At 43.1% G+C, this 14,970-nt stretch overlaps 1 protein-coding gene across 1 annotated transcript in view; it reads right to left on the bottom strand.

Annotated features, from left to right (window-relative positions):
- Positions 1-14,970, bottom strand: part of TPCN1 (two pore segment channel 1) — a 126,225-nt gene that overhangs the window by 21,579 nt on the left and 89,676 nt on the right. The window contains exons 16-20 of the mRNA XM_075341680.1: positions 9,174-9,230; positions 3,850-3,903; positions 865-937; positions 271-378; positions 74-145 (exon numbers count right to left, since the gene is read on the bottom strand). Of these exons, the coding sequence (XP_075197795.1) occupies positions 74-145; positions 271-378; positions 865-937; positions 3,850-3,903; positions 9,174-9,230 (364 nt within the window). The remainder of the gene's footprint in view (positions 1-73; positions 146-270; positions 379-864; positions 938-3,849; positions 3,904-9,173; positions 9,231-14,970) is intronic.

The raw sequence follows: 14,970 nt of genomic DNA, 5'->3' as shown, positions 1-14,970 counted from the left end.
CGGAGAGAGAAGAAAATATTCAGTATTTTTATAGGACAGAGCACAAAGCATGACTATGGAGGATATAGATTACCTGGCCATTCTTGGCAATAACTCAAGCATGGTGTCTAGAACCGTCCTGTAACGCTTCTTCAATTTAAAAAGCCTGGTAAATAGCAGAATGTCTATTACATAAAGTATATTACGGTACACACTAAATCCCGAAGGCCCAGGTTAGGGGATACGTTACTACTTTCCATACAAGCTCTTCGATTTCTTCTATGATGTTACCTGAGCAGCTGGAGAGGTCTCAGCACCACAATGAAGTAGAAAGGCTTCATGTCAAAGGCCAAAGCTAGGAGCCCCAGTAGAGCCAGCATGGTCACAGAGAAATCAAACCTAAGACACAAGCAAAGAGTGAAGGATAAACAGAAATAAACCTTATAGTGAGGTCAACGGCCCTACAACAATCACAGTATCATTACAAATCACAGATGGCTAGCAATGCTAGACTGCAGTGATGTACAGGAACTTATTTTCAAAGAGAAACTACCTGCCTACAAGTTCTTAGCTCCAAAACAAAAAATAAGCAAATACCCGTATAACTCCTGTAAGTGTAAAGCTTGCACAATTATGCTATCAAATAATTTTAGCCATAGTAAATTCATTTCCAAATTTCCACTGGTTGGAAAATGGCCATCACAGACACACATCAGCATCTGTTTCTATCGACTACTTGTTAGTATAAATCTGTCCATCCCCCCCATTTAATCCAGCCGTCCCTCCCAGCCAACGCGGCCGTCCCTCCCAGCCAACGCGGCCGTCCCTCCCAGCCAACGCGGCCGTCCCTCCCAGCCAACTAGCTGTCCAATATCAGCCACTTACAGATTCCATCCTGATGTGAAGTATTCCAGTGGACCCAGGCCAGTCACCTTCAAAAGAACTTCAGCCCCATATACTAGAAAGGTAAAAATAGGAATGTAAAAGAGCAATAGAAGAAGCAGAGTGAAATTGAATTTATGCTGATTATGTCTGTCTAAGCCCTGGTACCATTACTCTGGGGAAATTCCCTAGTGTATGAAGACAAAAGCCTGCCAGAATATATGGAATTGAATGTCACACATCTGCATACTTTGCCATAGGAATATTTATATATATATATATATATATATATATATATATATATATATATATATATATATATATATATATATATATATATATATATATATATATATATGATCTGTATAAATTATGCATTATATGTGCAAGTTCTGGACTTTTTTCCCATACATGTTTAACTTAGAGTAAGAACTCGGCCTTACAGGGAATATGTTTTTGGGTTAACAGGAAAATTCAAAAATCCCTTAAAATCCAAAATTTTAATTTATTAATAGATTAAAACCACCCAAGTGAACAAAACACCATATCAAAAAAATTAATCAAGGGTACTAATACACAGGGACTACAAACAGGGCCTCGGATCTAGTAGGCAGCGTGTAGCAGTAGAAACAGAAAGCAGTTATACATGCAAGCACATACCCTTGATTGGGACTGTGGATAATAGCCCTATTGATACCCTAGGACTCGCTCCTACCTTGCAACGGAGGGTACGACACCCTAACTTAGCGTGGCGCCCCCTTTCCTCATCGACTCACTCTACTGTGCCCTGCTGTAGCCCTATATACGGTATAGTATAGTACACTGAAGCCTGAAATCCACAGTGGGCACAAGGAAGGAGAAATGCTCTCCAAACGAGTTCCCTTAAAAACAAGGTCAATGTTATAATAAACAAACCAGTACACTACTCTATACACAAAGCCCTTGTGGACTAATGTAACTGAACAGACCAAAGATATAAAATATGGGAACAACGCATGCTGAAGTCCACATAACAGAAGCAGAATTTTAGCAAATTGTGCATATTGATAATAGATACATACTGCTCAAAAGGTACACTTCTCTTATTGTCGGTGCAAATATGCACAGCCTCAACGAGTTTCCCTGCCCACAACGGATCATCAGGAGGCTCGGGGGGGGAGGGAGAAAAGGTCCAGGTATCCTCAATGGTCGTTGCCATTTCTATGGAGTCCCTGACTTAAATACCCATGCCCACAGTAGGAGGGTTCAATCTCCAACAAAAGCCAAATTGAGCCTCTCTCCTCCAAATCAAACTGCACATGACTACTCCGATAAACACTAGAGTCTCCCACACTCTACTTCCGTGATACGTCACACTTAGGTGACGCCCTCCCATATCTGATTCACTGGACAACGCTAACGCCTCTCGCACCTCATTAGCTGAACACCGGGAACTTCTCAACGTCATCAAAAGGACACAACACTGGAATCAGTATGTATGCCCTTATAAAAACATGTGCAGAGGTAGTTACCATTACTGCCATATAAACAGAAGGTCACGTGGCGGTGACGTAAATAAATACAATCACTATCACCACCACGTGAACAAACTCAGAGGGTCACATGATCCCAGCATATAAGGGCAAATCCTACGGTCTGCGATATGAAAGCACGGTTACCATTGCTGCTATGCTGCCATTGCTGCTATGCAAACGTAGGAGGTCACGTGACGGTGACGTATGTGAATACACTCACTAACACATCCATGTGAGCAAACTCCCAGCCCAAATCACATGACCGCAACAAGACCGTAGGATTTACCCTTATATGCTGCAATCATGTGCTTTCTGTTTCTACTGCTACCCGCTGCCTACTAGATCCGAGGCCCTGTTTGAAGTCCCTGTGTATAACTACCCTTGATTAATTTTTTTGCTATGGTGTTTTGTTCACTTGGGTGGTTTTAATCTATCAATAAATAAAATTTTGGATTTTAAGGGATTTTTGAATTTTCCTGTTAACCCTAACTACGCAATCCCGCATACATTGTGCTTGTTACATTTTGAAAAATATTTTTTTTCCATATCATTAGCTATAAAAAAATACCGTAAATTAAAATCTTCCAGTTTTAGTAGCAAAAGACTGTCTCAGAGTTTGTGTGTATAGAAGCTTTATAGGAGAATGCACTAATCTGGATAAAGGGAACTGTGAAGGGAGGGAGAAGAGGTGAGCTGTGACTATTACCTATTTTACAGGGTGGATCCAGTGTTATCTTCTGTGTATACATGTTATCACTCATTGTATTCTTGTCTGAGATCATAATGAGACTGCTGAAGCCTCCTCTGCACAGATCAGTAAGTATGCTTCTTATATTAGGTATTAAGACCAGTGCAAAAATTGCAAGATTTCTGATCTTTTTGTTAAAAATAGTGATAAGGAAAATTGAGGGGTTGGGTGGAGGGGGACATACAAAACAAAACCCCAAAAACATTTAAATATGAAAAGGAATGTCATCAGAAATGCCCTATTGTTTAACTCATCTTTTTAAGGGACAATGAAATCTACAATCAGCGGCAGAAGATAAACCATCAGATGCGGTGATACTGTTGCCATGGCAACCACACCGTACCCACAGCCACTCCTGCAGGTTTCTTTTAACCAGAGGACATTGCTGTAATACATCACTGCCCTGCAGAGGTCCTTATCTGTTGCTGGACGGTTCACAAAGCATGACAGGATTAAAAAGTACCAATCCCTCCTTGGTTCGCTCAGGAAGGGTACGGCCTAAAAGTACCTAAAACCTAATGCACGGTAATTTGTCTTAGCTGCAATCTTCTTCACATTAATCTAATGGTCCGATATGGAGTAGGGGGCAGAGTTGCTGATTTGGGGTTACCTTACATGCCATTTGCTGTGATAAAATGTACCGATAACGTCATCTAGACTAAATGAGGCCGTCTTTTTACCATTCTACCTCTGATGTGAACGTACTGGTTCCAGATTAGAACTTACTTGTGAGAAAGACAATGTAGCTCCAAGGAACACCCTCGGGAAAGAAGCTGCCTCCTAAAAAGACAGAAGTCCTTTAGAGAAAACATTTCAGAGGAAAGAGAATTGTTATTTCTAATAATAATAATAATCTTTATTTCTATAGCGCCAACATATTCCGCAGCGCTTGACAATTCAGGAGGCTCATATACATATACATATCATATACATAAACATATACAAACAAGTAACAATTATAGAAGATACAATATTTAAAGGGAAAAATGGCAACCCTGCTCGTGAGAGCTTACAATCTACAATGAGAAGGGGGGAATGGGCAAGGTACAAGTGCTTATTTACAATGACAATCCAGCCATCTCATGGGGGATAGATAATGGCTGCCTGGACCAGTTGGCGAGAGCCTTGAGATGCATTTGGGTGCCATGGAGTTTGACGTGGGTTTATGTTCTGAGAAGTTGTAGAGGGATTAGGTGAAATTAGTTTGGCTAGGGAGTGTGATAGGCCGCCATAAAAAGATGCATTTTTAGGGAGCGTCTGAAGCTGAGTAAGTTGTGATTTGTCCTAACTTCTTGGGGTAGAGTGTTCTAGAGGTTTGGTGCAGCTCGGAAGAAGTCTTGGATTCGGGAGTGGGAGGTTCGAATTAGTGTGGATGTTAGTCGAAAGTCATTTGCAGAGCGTAGAGAACGGGTGGGATGATAGACAGAGAGGAGGGTGGAGATGTAGGTGGGTGCTGCACTGTGGAGAGCTTTGTGGGTGAGAACAAGCAGTTTGAATTGGATCCTATGATATATGGGCAGCCAGTGCAATGACTGGCAAAGAGCAGAGGCATCCGAGTAGCGGTTAGCCAGATAGGTGACCCTGGCTGCTGCATTAAGGATGGACTGTAGAGGGGAGAGTCTAGTTAGGGGGAGACCAATTAATAGAGTGTTTCTCTCTCATTAACATGTGCATTGATCTTGTGAGTTCCGTAATTCCACAACTTTTCCTTCATGGTGTTGCAATTTTGCCATTGAGGACTGGATGCTGTTTTGGCTAAACCAGCTATCAAGCACATAAATAAATAAAAAAAAATAACATTGAGAATATCATTACTTAAAGGGGTTGTCCCTATTCAAAAATGTTTCCCTATATTCACACTTTGTAGTAAAATAACATAAACCGTACTTTATCTACCTTCACGGGGTCCAGGAGAGAGGGTGTGGACAGTCTACACGGGCAGAGCCACTGAACTCAAAGATTAGGTGCAGCAATGTCAAACTGTGTATATCGGAAAGGTTTCTGAAAGGAGACGACTCCTTTAACGGGAATTCCCTTCACTGAAAGCTATGGCATATCTTCAGTTTATGACCTAAAATTCAGCTTAGTGGGGCTCGATCTCCTGGATTTTCCGCCAGCTGTTCTCCTGCACTTTTCTGGATACCTGATCTGCAGGAAAGGGCAACGCAAGCTCCATTCAAATCAGACGGGCTATGTAATGTGTGCAGCGAAAATCCGTGTCTAAAGGCAGCTTTACACGCTGCGATATCGTGACCGATATCGCTAGCGTGGGTACCTGCCCCTATTGGTTGTGCGACATGGGGAAATCGCTGCCTGTGGTGCACAACATCACGCGGACCCGTCACACTACTTACCTGCCCTGCGACGTCGCTGTGACCGGCGAAACGCCTCCTTTCTAAGGGGGCGATTCGTTCAGCGTCACAGCGACGTCACAGCTGTGTCACTGAACCGCCGCCCAATAGAAGCAGAGGGGCAGAGATGACCGGAACGAACAACCCACCCACCTCCTTCCTTCCGCATTGCGGGCAGGACACAGGTAATGAGAGGTTCCTCGTTCCTGCGGTGTCACACGTACCGATGTGTGCTGCCGCAGGAACAAGGAACAACGTCGTTACTGCTGCAGCAACGATATTTGAGAATGGACCCCGATGTCACCAATGAGCGATTTTGTACGTTTTTGCAACGATACAAAATCGCTCAAAGGTGTCAAACGCAACAGCATCGCTAAAGCGACCGGATGTGCGTCACAAATTCCGTGACCCCAACAAGAGCGTTTGAGCAATGTCGCAGCGTGTAAAGTGGCCTTAACAAGTACCTTTACAAAGATGCCATCACATCTTAAAATGGGGGGAAAAAAAAAAACTTAAAAGGGCTGGTTCACTACTCTGCAATAGTGGCCACCTCTCTGTAAAACGGATAGGGAAGGCTTTTTCTAAATACCTTGTTCAGCCAATTCTGCCTGTGAGTGGCGCTATTGCAGTCCGCTCATCCCCATGAAGTGACTCCCACAGGGCACCTGTAACCTCTGAGATGTGTTGATGTCACGTCAACTTTTAGTTGACTTGACATTGAGGTGGCTCCGTTCTTCCTGAGTGACTGGGCTGTGGGCAGAGTTTCACCGCACATCACAGCCCAGCGTCACAGCCCAGCATCTCGTGTGCACACTCCACTGCAGAATACCACAAGCAGGAGCGATGTTGGGCTGTGACAAGTGAAGTTGACATGACATCACCGGATCTCAGAGGTCACAGGTGCACAATGTCCACTGGCACAAGATGCAGGTATACATCTACAGCTACAAATCACATGGTCTAAAAGGGAGAAATCACACGCCTAAAATGTGATCCTGTGTTTGTTATAGCCGGTGCAATTTATTTTTAATTAATAAAATTCCCCTATTTTTTATGTGCCAATTCATTTGGGTGATCATTTACAAGAAATAAAAATACTGACAAGTACTATGCTGCTTGTAATGTTAGGCTGCTTTCACACTTCAGTCTTTTTCCATCAGTCACAATCCGTCGCTTTGAAAAACAACTGAATCCTGCAAAGTAATGTGTGGGATTCAGTTTCTTCCCCATAGACTTTAATTAATGATGGATTGCGACTGATGGCCTTGCGTTGCATCCGCTATGTAACTGATCAGTCATGAAATGACTGACAGTTGGGCAGAAGCAACGCAGAGTGTAACTTTTTTTGTAGCGGTGAAAAAATGCACGGAGCAGGATTCCGTCGCCGTCCATCGTTTGTTATAATGGAAGCCTGTGGACGGCAGACTCCATCTGCATGCGTTAAATGACGGATTCCAGTGACGGATCCGTTTTTACCAACAGAGCATGCTCAGATGTGGAAATTCCCTCCCTCCTCCAGTACCTGGTGACAGGGAGCAACCGGCCCACGGAATTCACCGATGCCGACCAGCAGGTCAGGGATCATAGGGGCAGTAGTATCTGTTTTTGAGGTGATGATTGGGCGGTAGTGCCTGTGTGTGTGCTGTCATGATGGGTGTGGTAGTGCCTGTATGTGTGCAGTAATGATGGGGGCGGTAGTGCCTTAGTTTGTGCGGTGATGATGGGGGCAGTAGTGCCGGTGTGTGCAGTGATGATGGGGGCGGTAGTACCGGTGTGTGCAGCGATGATGGCGGCTTGCTCTCTCTCTCCCCCCCTTTGATAGGTAACGAATTCGGTTTTTTTAATAAATCCGTCCCATCAGTTGTACCACAGTCTGCAATGCATCAATCACAAAACGGATTGTGACTGATGGAAAACAAGGGAAGTGTGGAAGCAGCCTTACACACACACACACACACACACACACACACACACACACACGTGTAAAGAATACTAATGACTGTGTGCACACGTATATGAAGATATTAAATAATATAAATATACATGCACAAAATACTCTACAATCTTTAACACAATTAAAAATCTAAATCAAAGCTCTATCCACCATGACATAAGATAGACATAATTATGTGGAGATGAAAAAATCACGATATGACCTAATACATACACAAAAATTAAATACATTGACAAGTGTCAAAAAAATGTATAGAAAACCAATAATGTGATGTCTAAAACTTCTACAAGAAAATGAAAAGTAAGCATCAGGGAGCAAGATAAGGATTTTAGGTTCAGGGCAAAAACAATGCATTACTATGTTTGATTGATCTGACTTGTTATCTTCTAACCTGTATATCATACTGTGCCTTATATCTCACCCATTGTTTCTATTATAACCACATTTATGTCCTAACCTCATTTAATGCATTTTATGTTTCAGACATTTTATTAATTAATTATTACATAGATGTGTTTTCTGTATAATATGTTTATCTGAAACTGGCTTATAGGCCTACATCATCAATTTTGCCTCTGAGCATACTTATGGTATATCTGTTTTGATTTTCGGTTTTGTTATTAAATGGTTGTTCAGTATTTTGTTCATGTATATTTATAATACCTATTTAATATCTTCCTATAGGAGTGCACATGGTCAGAAGTATTGTCTTTTTTTGCTCTTTTTTCCTTATTATCGCCAATACTTGTGTAGCACCCTAATTTTACCCACTTCTTTTGCCTTGTTCACATACCTATCTATAGTTCTAAAGCCTCCACTGCTTTGTTCTTTTTTCCTTTGCTACTGCAGAATTACTGATGCAGACTGTGTACCAGGTTGTCGGGACTTTCTAAAGGCCGCTTTACACGCTACGACATCGCTATTGCGATGTCGTTGGGGGTCACGGAATTTGTGACGCACATCCGGCCGCATTAGCGATGTCGTTGCGTGTGACCCCTGTGAGCGATTTTGAATCGTCGCAAAAACGTTCAAAAATCACTCATCGTGACATGGGGGTCACTTCTCAAATATCGCTGCTGCAGCGTGTACGATGTAGTTAGTCACTCCTGCGGCAGCACACATCGCTCCGTGTGACGCCGCAGGAACGAGGATCCTGACCTTACCTGCCGCCGCCCGCAATGCGGAAGGAAGCAGGTGGGCGGGATGTTACGTCCCGCTCATCTCCGCCCCTCCGCTTTGATTGGGCAGCCGCTTATTGACGTCGCTGTGACGCCGCACGGACCGCCCCCTTAGAAAGGAGGCGGTTTGCCGGTCACAGCGACGTCGCAGAGCAGGTAAGTAGTGTGACGGGTCCAGGCAATGTTGTGCGCCACGGGCAGCGATTTGCCAGTGTCGCACAACCGATGTGGGCGGGTACCCATGCTAGCGATATTGGTACCGACACAGTGTGTAAAGTGGCCTTAAACCAAGAGCTCTGCACCATAGCAAACCCATACATACAGTATCATGCCCGAAAGTCAGTAACTAAAAGTCACCCACAATGTTAAATCAAATTGGGGGAGGGGGGCAAATGGTTTGCATTGTTCAATTACCTATATTCCACCACAGAATGAAAAATGTCACTTTTAAGTACTTTAACTGTGTGTACATCTTTGCAGCTGCTACATACACATACTGTATATAGTCGCACACCTTTTTGATAGTGACATACATTACACTCACAATTGCATATAAGGTAGGCTCACCTTTCACCATAAAGGTCTCAATTAAGATCCAGAATCCATTAATAGCGACTACAACGTCTGAAGAGAGAAGAAAGAAAACATTCCTGAACTTCTCATGTGTCTTATTGCTCCACTCTAGGACATTTGAATATAAGGATCTTATGGAATCGGGAGAAAAGACTAATTAAACTTTTCTGTGCGGTCTAATAAAAACTATTAGCAATAGTGATCATGCCATATCCAAATGCCATATTTTCCTTATGGATGAAATGGAGTCATCCCCCACTAGAAAGGCAAAAAACTGAGTTTCCCACGATCGTGTAATAGGACAATGGGATATAGCATATACACTTATTGGCCCAATGTTGTTCCAGGTAAAAAGTGATGGAAGGGTGCTCTGGACTGTATGGCCACAACTACAGTGCTTCCCATAAGTACCTATTCACAAGACGGAGGCTAGTGTATCTCCATCCTAAGCCGCTGCCAAATACCTCTGACAATAGCTTAGCTCCCATGAAAACGAAGAACTAACGAAGAACTGGGAATGTTGAAATCTAATATGCTTCTCTCGTTCATCTCATTGGGAGACTCAGAACCATGTGGTGGTCTGCTGCCACCTGGAGGATGACACTATTCTTTTCATTTAAATAAAATTGCCTCCTCCCCAGCAGACTACCTCGTCTGCTGGAGTCAGGCCTCCTCAGTTTTTTGTAGTGTCAGTTGGAGGTAAGGTTTGACTCACACCTATTTTAGGTTAGGCCAGGGGCAAACACTGAGAGCAAAGGCCACTGTGTAAGAATCGTGTATGGAACCCTCCTACTCTTTCATAAAGAGGTCTTCTATCTAAGCTTTTTTGCTCATAATCTTGCACTGGGGATAAATACAGTATTTGGCTGGTTTCAGACGTCCGTGTTTCAGGTACGTGTGACATTCGTTTTTAAAACGGATGCTACGCTAACCCATGTCATTATTTGCTGTTACTCACACGTCTGTTTTTTCACATGGACAGTGTGACCTCTCATGACCCCCCACGCGGGCATGTCCGTTTTTTCTACGGCAGAACGGGTGTCTACGGATCGCACACTGATGTGATCCGTGTGAAATCAGTGTGACACGTACCAGAGAAAACACGGGTCTTTTTAATAAAAAGATTTTCTAGATTTACCTCTCTCCAGCGATGCTGTCTCCGGCTCTGCTGCCTCCCGCTCCTTATCGCCGCTCATTATACTCACTGAATATTCAGTGCCCTGTGGAGCTGGAAACAGGAGCAACGCTGGGGACTTCAGTGCCGGAGACCGCATCACTGGGTGAGTATACAGCAGAGTGTGTGTGTTCAGTGTATAGATGTATGTGCGCTATGTGTGTATATGTGCTAATAATAACCTGGATGCCGGAGCATTGCGGGGACAGCATCGGGGACTCATCACAGTTCTCAATGAACCTTTCGTCCCATTCAGTGGCAGGAGTTCACCATTGATGTCAGCCTTTCTGGATGGGGAGCAATTTTCTATCAATTAGCAGTTCAGGGAGTCTGGAGCAGTCAGGAGAATCTTTCCCTGTCAATGTGCTGTAGCTCAGAGCTGTCCGTCTGGCTCTTTTATATTGGCAGTGCTTAGTCCGAGGGTTGCTCATCATTGTTTAAATCAGACAATGGTACTGCTGTGGCCTATATCAAATCGCTGAGAGGACACAAGAAGCCCATCTTCCATGATGGAGATAAAAGGGATTTTAGAGTGGGCTGAGGACAAGGTTTCTCTAATCTGGGCAGTTCATATACCAGTTGTTACAACTAGGAGACAGATTTTTTTTTTTAAGTCGCCAGCAGCTACCCGCAGGAGAGTGGTTTATTCATACGGAGGTGTTCAGGCAGATTTGTCGGTGGTGCGGAACTCCGGTTGTCGATCTATTGGCATACAGACTAAACCACAAGTTGATAAAATATTTAGCAAGGTGTCGGGACCCCCAGGCGATCAATCGATGTCCTGGTAATCTCTTGGTCCCAATTTGCTCTGCCTTACCTTTTTCCACTTTACAGCTGCTACCGACTTCTGAAGAAGATCAGGGCAAAGGTTATTCCACTCATTCTCATTGCTCCAGACTAGCCTCAGAGAGCCTGGCATTCAGATGTTATCAATCTACTGGTGGATGCCCCATGGGCTCTTCAGGACCTTCTATTCCAGGGTCTGTTCTTCCATCCAAATTTTTGGTTACTTAATTCAACGGCATGGCTGTTGAAGCCATGATTTTGAGTGAAGCAGATCTGTCTGGTTTAGTCATCCAGACCATGATTAGAGCCTAGAAGCCATCCTCATTGCGAGTCTTCCATCGCACTTGGATTATTTTCGTTGTTGTCTTTTACTATGCCAGCGCTGCTCCCCTTCTTTGGCATTTTCCCTGATGAAGCTGCAATATGGCAGCGACATGTGTGGGTTCTGTTCCTACTGACAGTTGTTTAATTTCCACATCATGAGAGTTGATTTATCTAAATCGACATACCATGAACTTATTAATTTAGCCGAGTTATTCATATTTCTAGTGGGTTTATATTTAGTGTACAACTTGTAATTATGCTCTTCATTTTACCATTATGCATTTAACTGATCATTTTTTCTTATCATGAACACTACAATTTCAAAGGTGTGGTCATCATTCTTTCATGTCGGTTAGAAAAAAATATTGTTTTAATTGATTTTATATTGTTTGTCCTTGGGGCAATAAAATTAAAATTACCTTTATCATACATAGGTGTGCATATCGTTACTGTTAGGCTCTGTGCGCACTAGTGCGTTTTATCCGCGGATTTACCCGCGGATTTGCCGCGGAAATTTATTGAGAAATGTCTGCAATCTTTGTGCAGACATTTCCCAGCAAATTCTATGAGAAAAAAAAATAGCTTTGCGCACTGTGCGGATTTTTCTCAAGAAATTTCCTTGAGAAGAATTTCTCGAGAAAATTTCTTGAGAAAATGAGCATGTCAATTATTTTCCGCAGGTACCCTGCGGATTTCGGCAGTACAGCCTGCAAAATCCACAGGGAACCACCCGCGGCAAAATCGCGGCAAATTCGCGGCAAATCCGCATGCGGATTTGGTGCGGATTTTTTCCGGAGGTCCGGAAATCTTTCACTCCCAGAAGTTTCTCAAGAAATTTTCTTGAGAAAATTCACATTTCTAGTGCGCACATAGCCTTAGGCCGTAGCTCTTTTTTTGTTTTGCTCTTCTTCTCAAGGTTTAAGTGTCTGCCATGGCTATTCTGTTTCATTGCTATTCTGTTGGCATCTAAACCTCAGGTTAAGAGTTTCCTTAAAAAGCATGTACACGTTAGGCAACCCTATTGCACTCCCCTGGATCCTTGAGATCTGAATCTTGTTTTGGCGTCTCTTCAGTCTCCACCTTTTATGCCTCAGAGAGATCTGTACACTTTTTCTGTCTTATAAGATAGCTTTCATTATAGCCAGCACTTCTATTAGGAGGGTCTTGGAGTTAGTGGCGCTCTATTCTTGAGCTCCTTACCTGTCCAGTTCCATCTTTTCCCATGAAGGTGGTCTTGAGTTGTCACCTGAATGTAGACATTATTTTACCTTCCTTTTGTCAGCACCATCTCATCCTATTGAGAGGGCTGTGCACAGGTTAAACATGGTTAGAGCTGTAAAGTACTATTTATCGGCCACAGGTTTATTCAGGCATTCTGTTTCCTTGTATATTATACCAGACGGCCCTTGTAGGGGTTACGCTACTTCCAAAGCAACCATTGCCCGCTAGATCAAGACTGCTATTATTCAGTCCTATAGAACTAAGACCAGGGTGGCCCCATTTAGAATAAGGGCACACTCTAAATGGGCAGTGGGAGCTTCCTGGGCTGCTTGTAATCCGGCATCAGCTTTGCAGCTCTTTAAAGCAGCTACTTGGGCATCAGTGCATGTTTTAGAGGGTCCACGCTTTTGCCTTGGCAGATGCAAGCTTTCCTAAAAAGACACTGCAGGCGGCAGTATCCTAGACTTCAGCTTGAGTTACAACGGAAGACTAGGTGTTAACAGTATATTTAAATTCTATCCAATGGATAACATTAGAACGTCCCATGGTTCTGTGTCTCCCAATGAGACGAAGAAAAGTAGATTTTCGGTACTCACCATAAAATCTGTTTCTTGTAGTCATCATTAGAGGACATAGCTTCCTCCCTTGGTTGCCTGACTGGGTGTGCAGTTCCAGTGGGTACGGAAAGTATTCAGACCCCATTAAATTTTTCACTCTTTGTTTCTTTGCAGCCATTTGGTAAATTCAAAGAAGTTTTTTTTTTTTTATCATTAATGTACACTCTGCACCCAATCTTGGACAGAAAAAAACAAATGTAGAAATTTTTGCAAATTTATTAAACAGGAAAAACTGAAATATCACATGGTCATAAGTATTCAGACCCTTTGCTCAGTATTGAGTAAAAGCACCCTTTTGAGCTAATACAGCAGCCATAAGTCTTCTTGGGAATGATGCCACAAGTTTTTCACACCTGGATTTGGGGATTCTTTGCCTTCTTCCTTGCAGATCATCTCCAGTTGCGTCAGGTTGGATGGTGAATGTTGCTGGACAGTCATTTTCAGGTCTCTCCAGAGATGCTCAATTGGGCTTAGGTCAGGGCTCTGGCTGGGCCAGTCAAGAATGGTCACAGAGTTGTTCTGAAGCCATTCCTTTGTTATTTTAGCTGTGTGCTTAGGATCATTGTCTTGTTGGAAGGTGAACCTTTGGCCAAGTCTTAGGTCCAGTGCACTCTGGAAGATGTTTTCCCCACACATACCGCTTAGAACTTTTTGGTGATAATTCTATCTTCGTCTCATCAGACCAGAGAATCTTTTCTCTCATAGTCTGGGAGTCCTTCATGTGTTTTTTTTGCAAACTGGGGGCTTTCATATGTCTTACACTGAGGAGAGGCTTCCGTCGGGCCACTCTGCCATAAAGGCCCGACTGGTGGAGTGCTGCAGTAATAGTTGACTTTGTGGAACTTTCTCCCATTTCCCTATTGCATCTCTGGAGCTCAGCCACAGTGATCTTGGGGTTCTTCTTTACCTCTGTCACCAAGGCTTTTCTCCCACGATTGCCCTGTTTAGCCGAACGGCCAGGCTAGGAAGAGTTCAGGTGGTCCCAAACTTCTTCCATTTAAGGACTATGGAGGTCACTGTGCTCTTAGGAGCCTTGAGTACTGCAAAAATTCTTTTGTAACCTTGGCCAGATCTGTGCCTTGCAACAATTCTGTCTCTGAGCTCCTTGGCAGTTCCTTTTGACCTCATGATTCTCATTTGGTCTGACATGCACTGTGAGCTGTGAGGTCTTATATAGACAGGTGTGTACCTTTCCTAATCAAGTCCTATCAGTTTAATTAAACACAGCTGGACTCCAATGAAGAAGGAGTAGAACCATCTCAAGGAGGATCACATGGAAATGGACAGCATGTGGCTTAATTATGAGTGTCTGAGCAAAGGGTCTGAATACTTATGACCATGTGATATTTCAGTTTTTCTTGTTTAATAAATTTGCAAAAATTTCTACATTTGTTTTTTCTCTGTCAAGATGGGGTGCAGAGTGTACATTAATGAGAAAAAAAATGAACTTTTTTGAATTTACCAAATGGCTGCAATGAAACAAAGAGTGAAAAATTTAAAAGGGGTCTGAATAATAATACCCACTGTATGTTTCTTCTTGTCTTCGTTCTTTTCTCCTCCTACTGCTTTCTCACAAAACTAACGAGGCCTAACTACAGTAGGTGATGTATAGTCTGCTGTGGAGGAGCCAATTTTATTTACAATGCAATACCAGTGTCAGACGCCAGGT

Source organism: Anomaloglossus baeobatrachus, chromosome 1, assembly GCF_048569485.1.
Source record: "Anomaloglossus baeobatrachus isolate aAnoBae1 chromosome 1, aAnoBae1.hap1, whole genome shotgun sequence".
NCBI classification, from domain to species: Eukaryota; Metazoa; Chordata; class Amphibia; order Anura; family Aromobatidae; genus Anomaloglossus; species Anomaloglossus baeobatrachus.
Note: the sequence above shows the minus strand (reverse complement) of the source record. Positions and strands in the feature narration are given on the sequence as shown.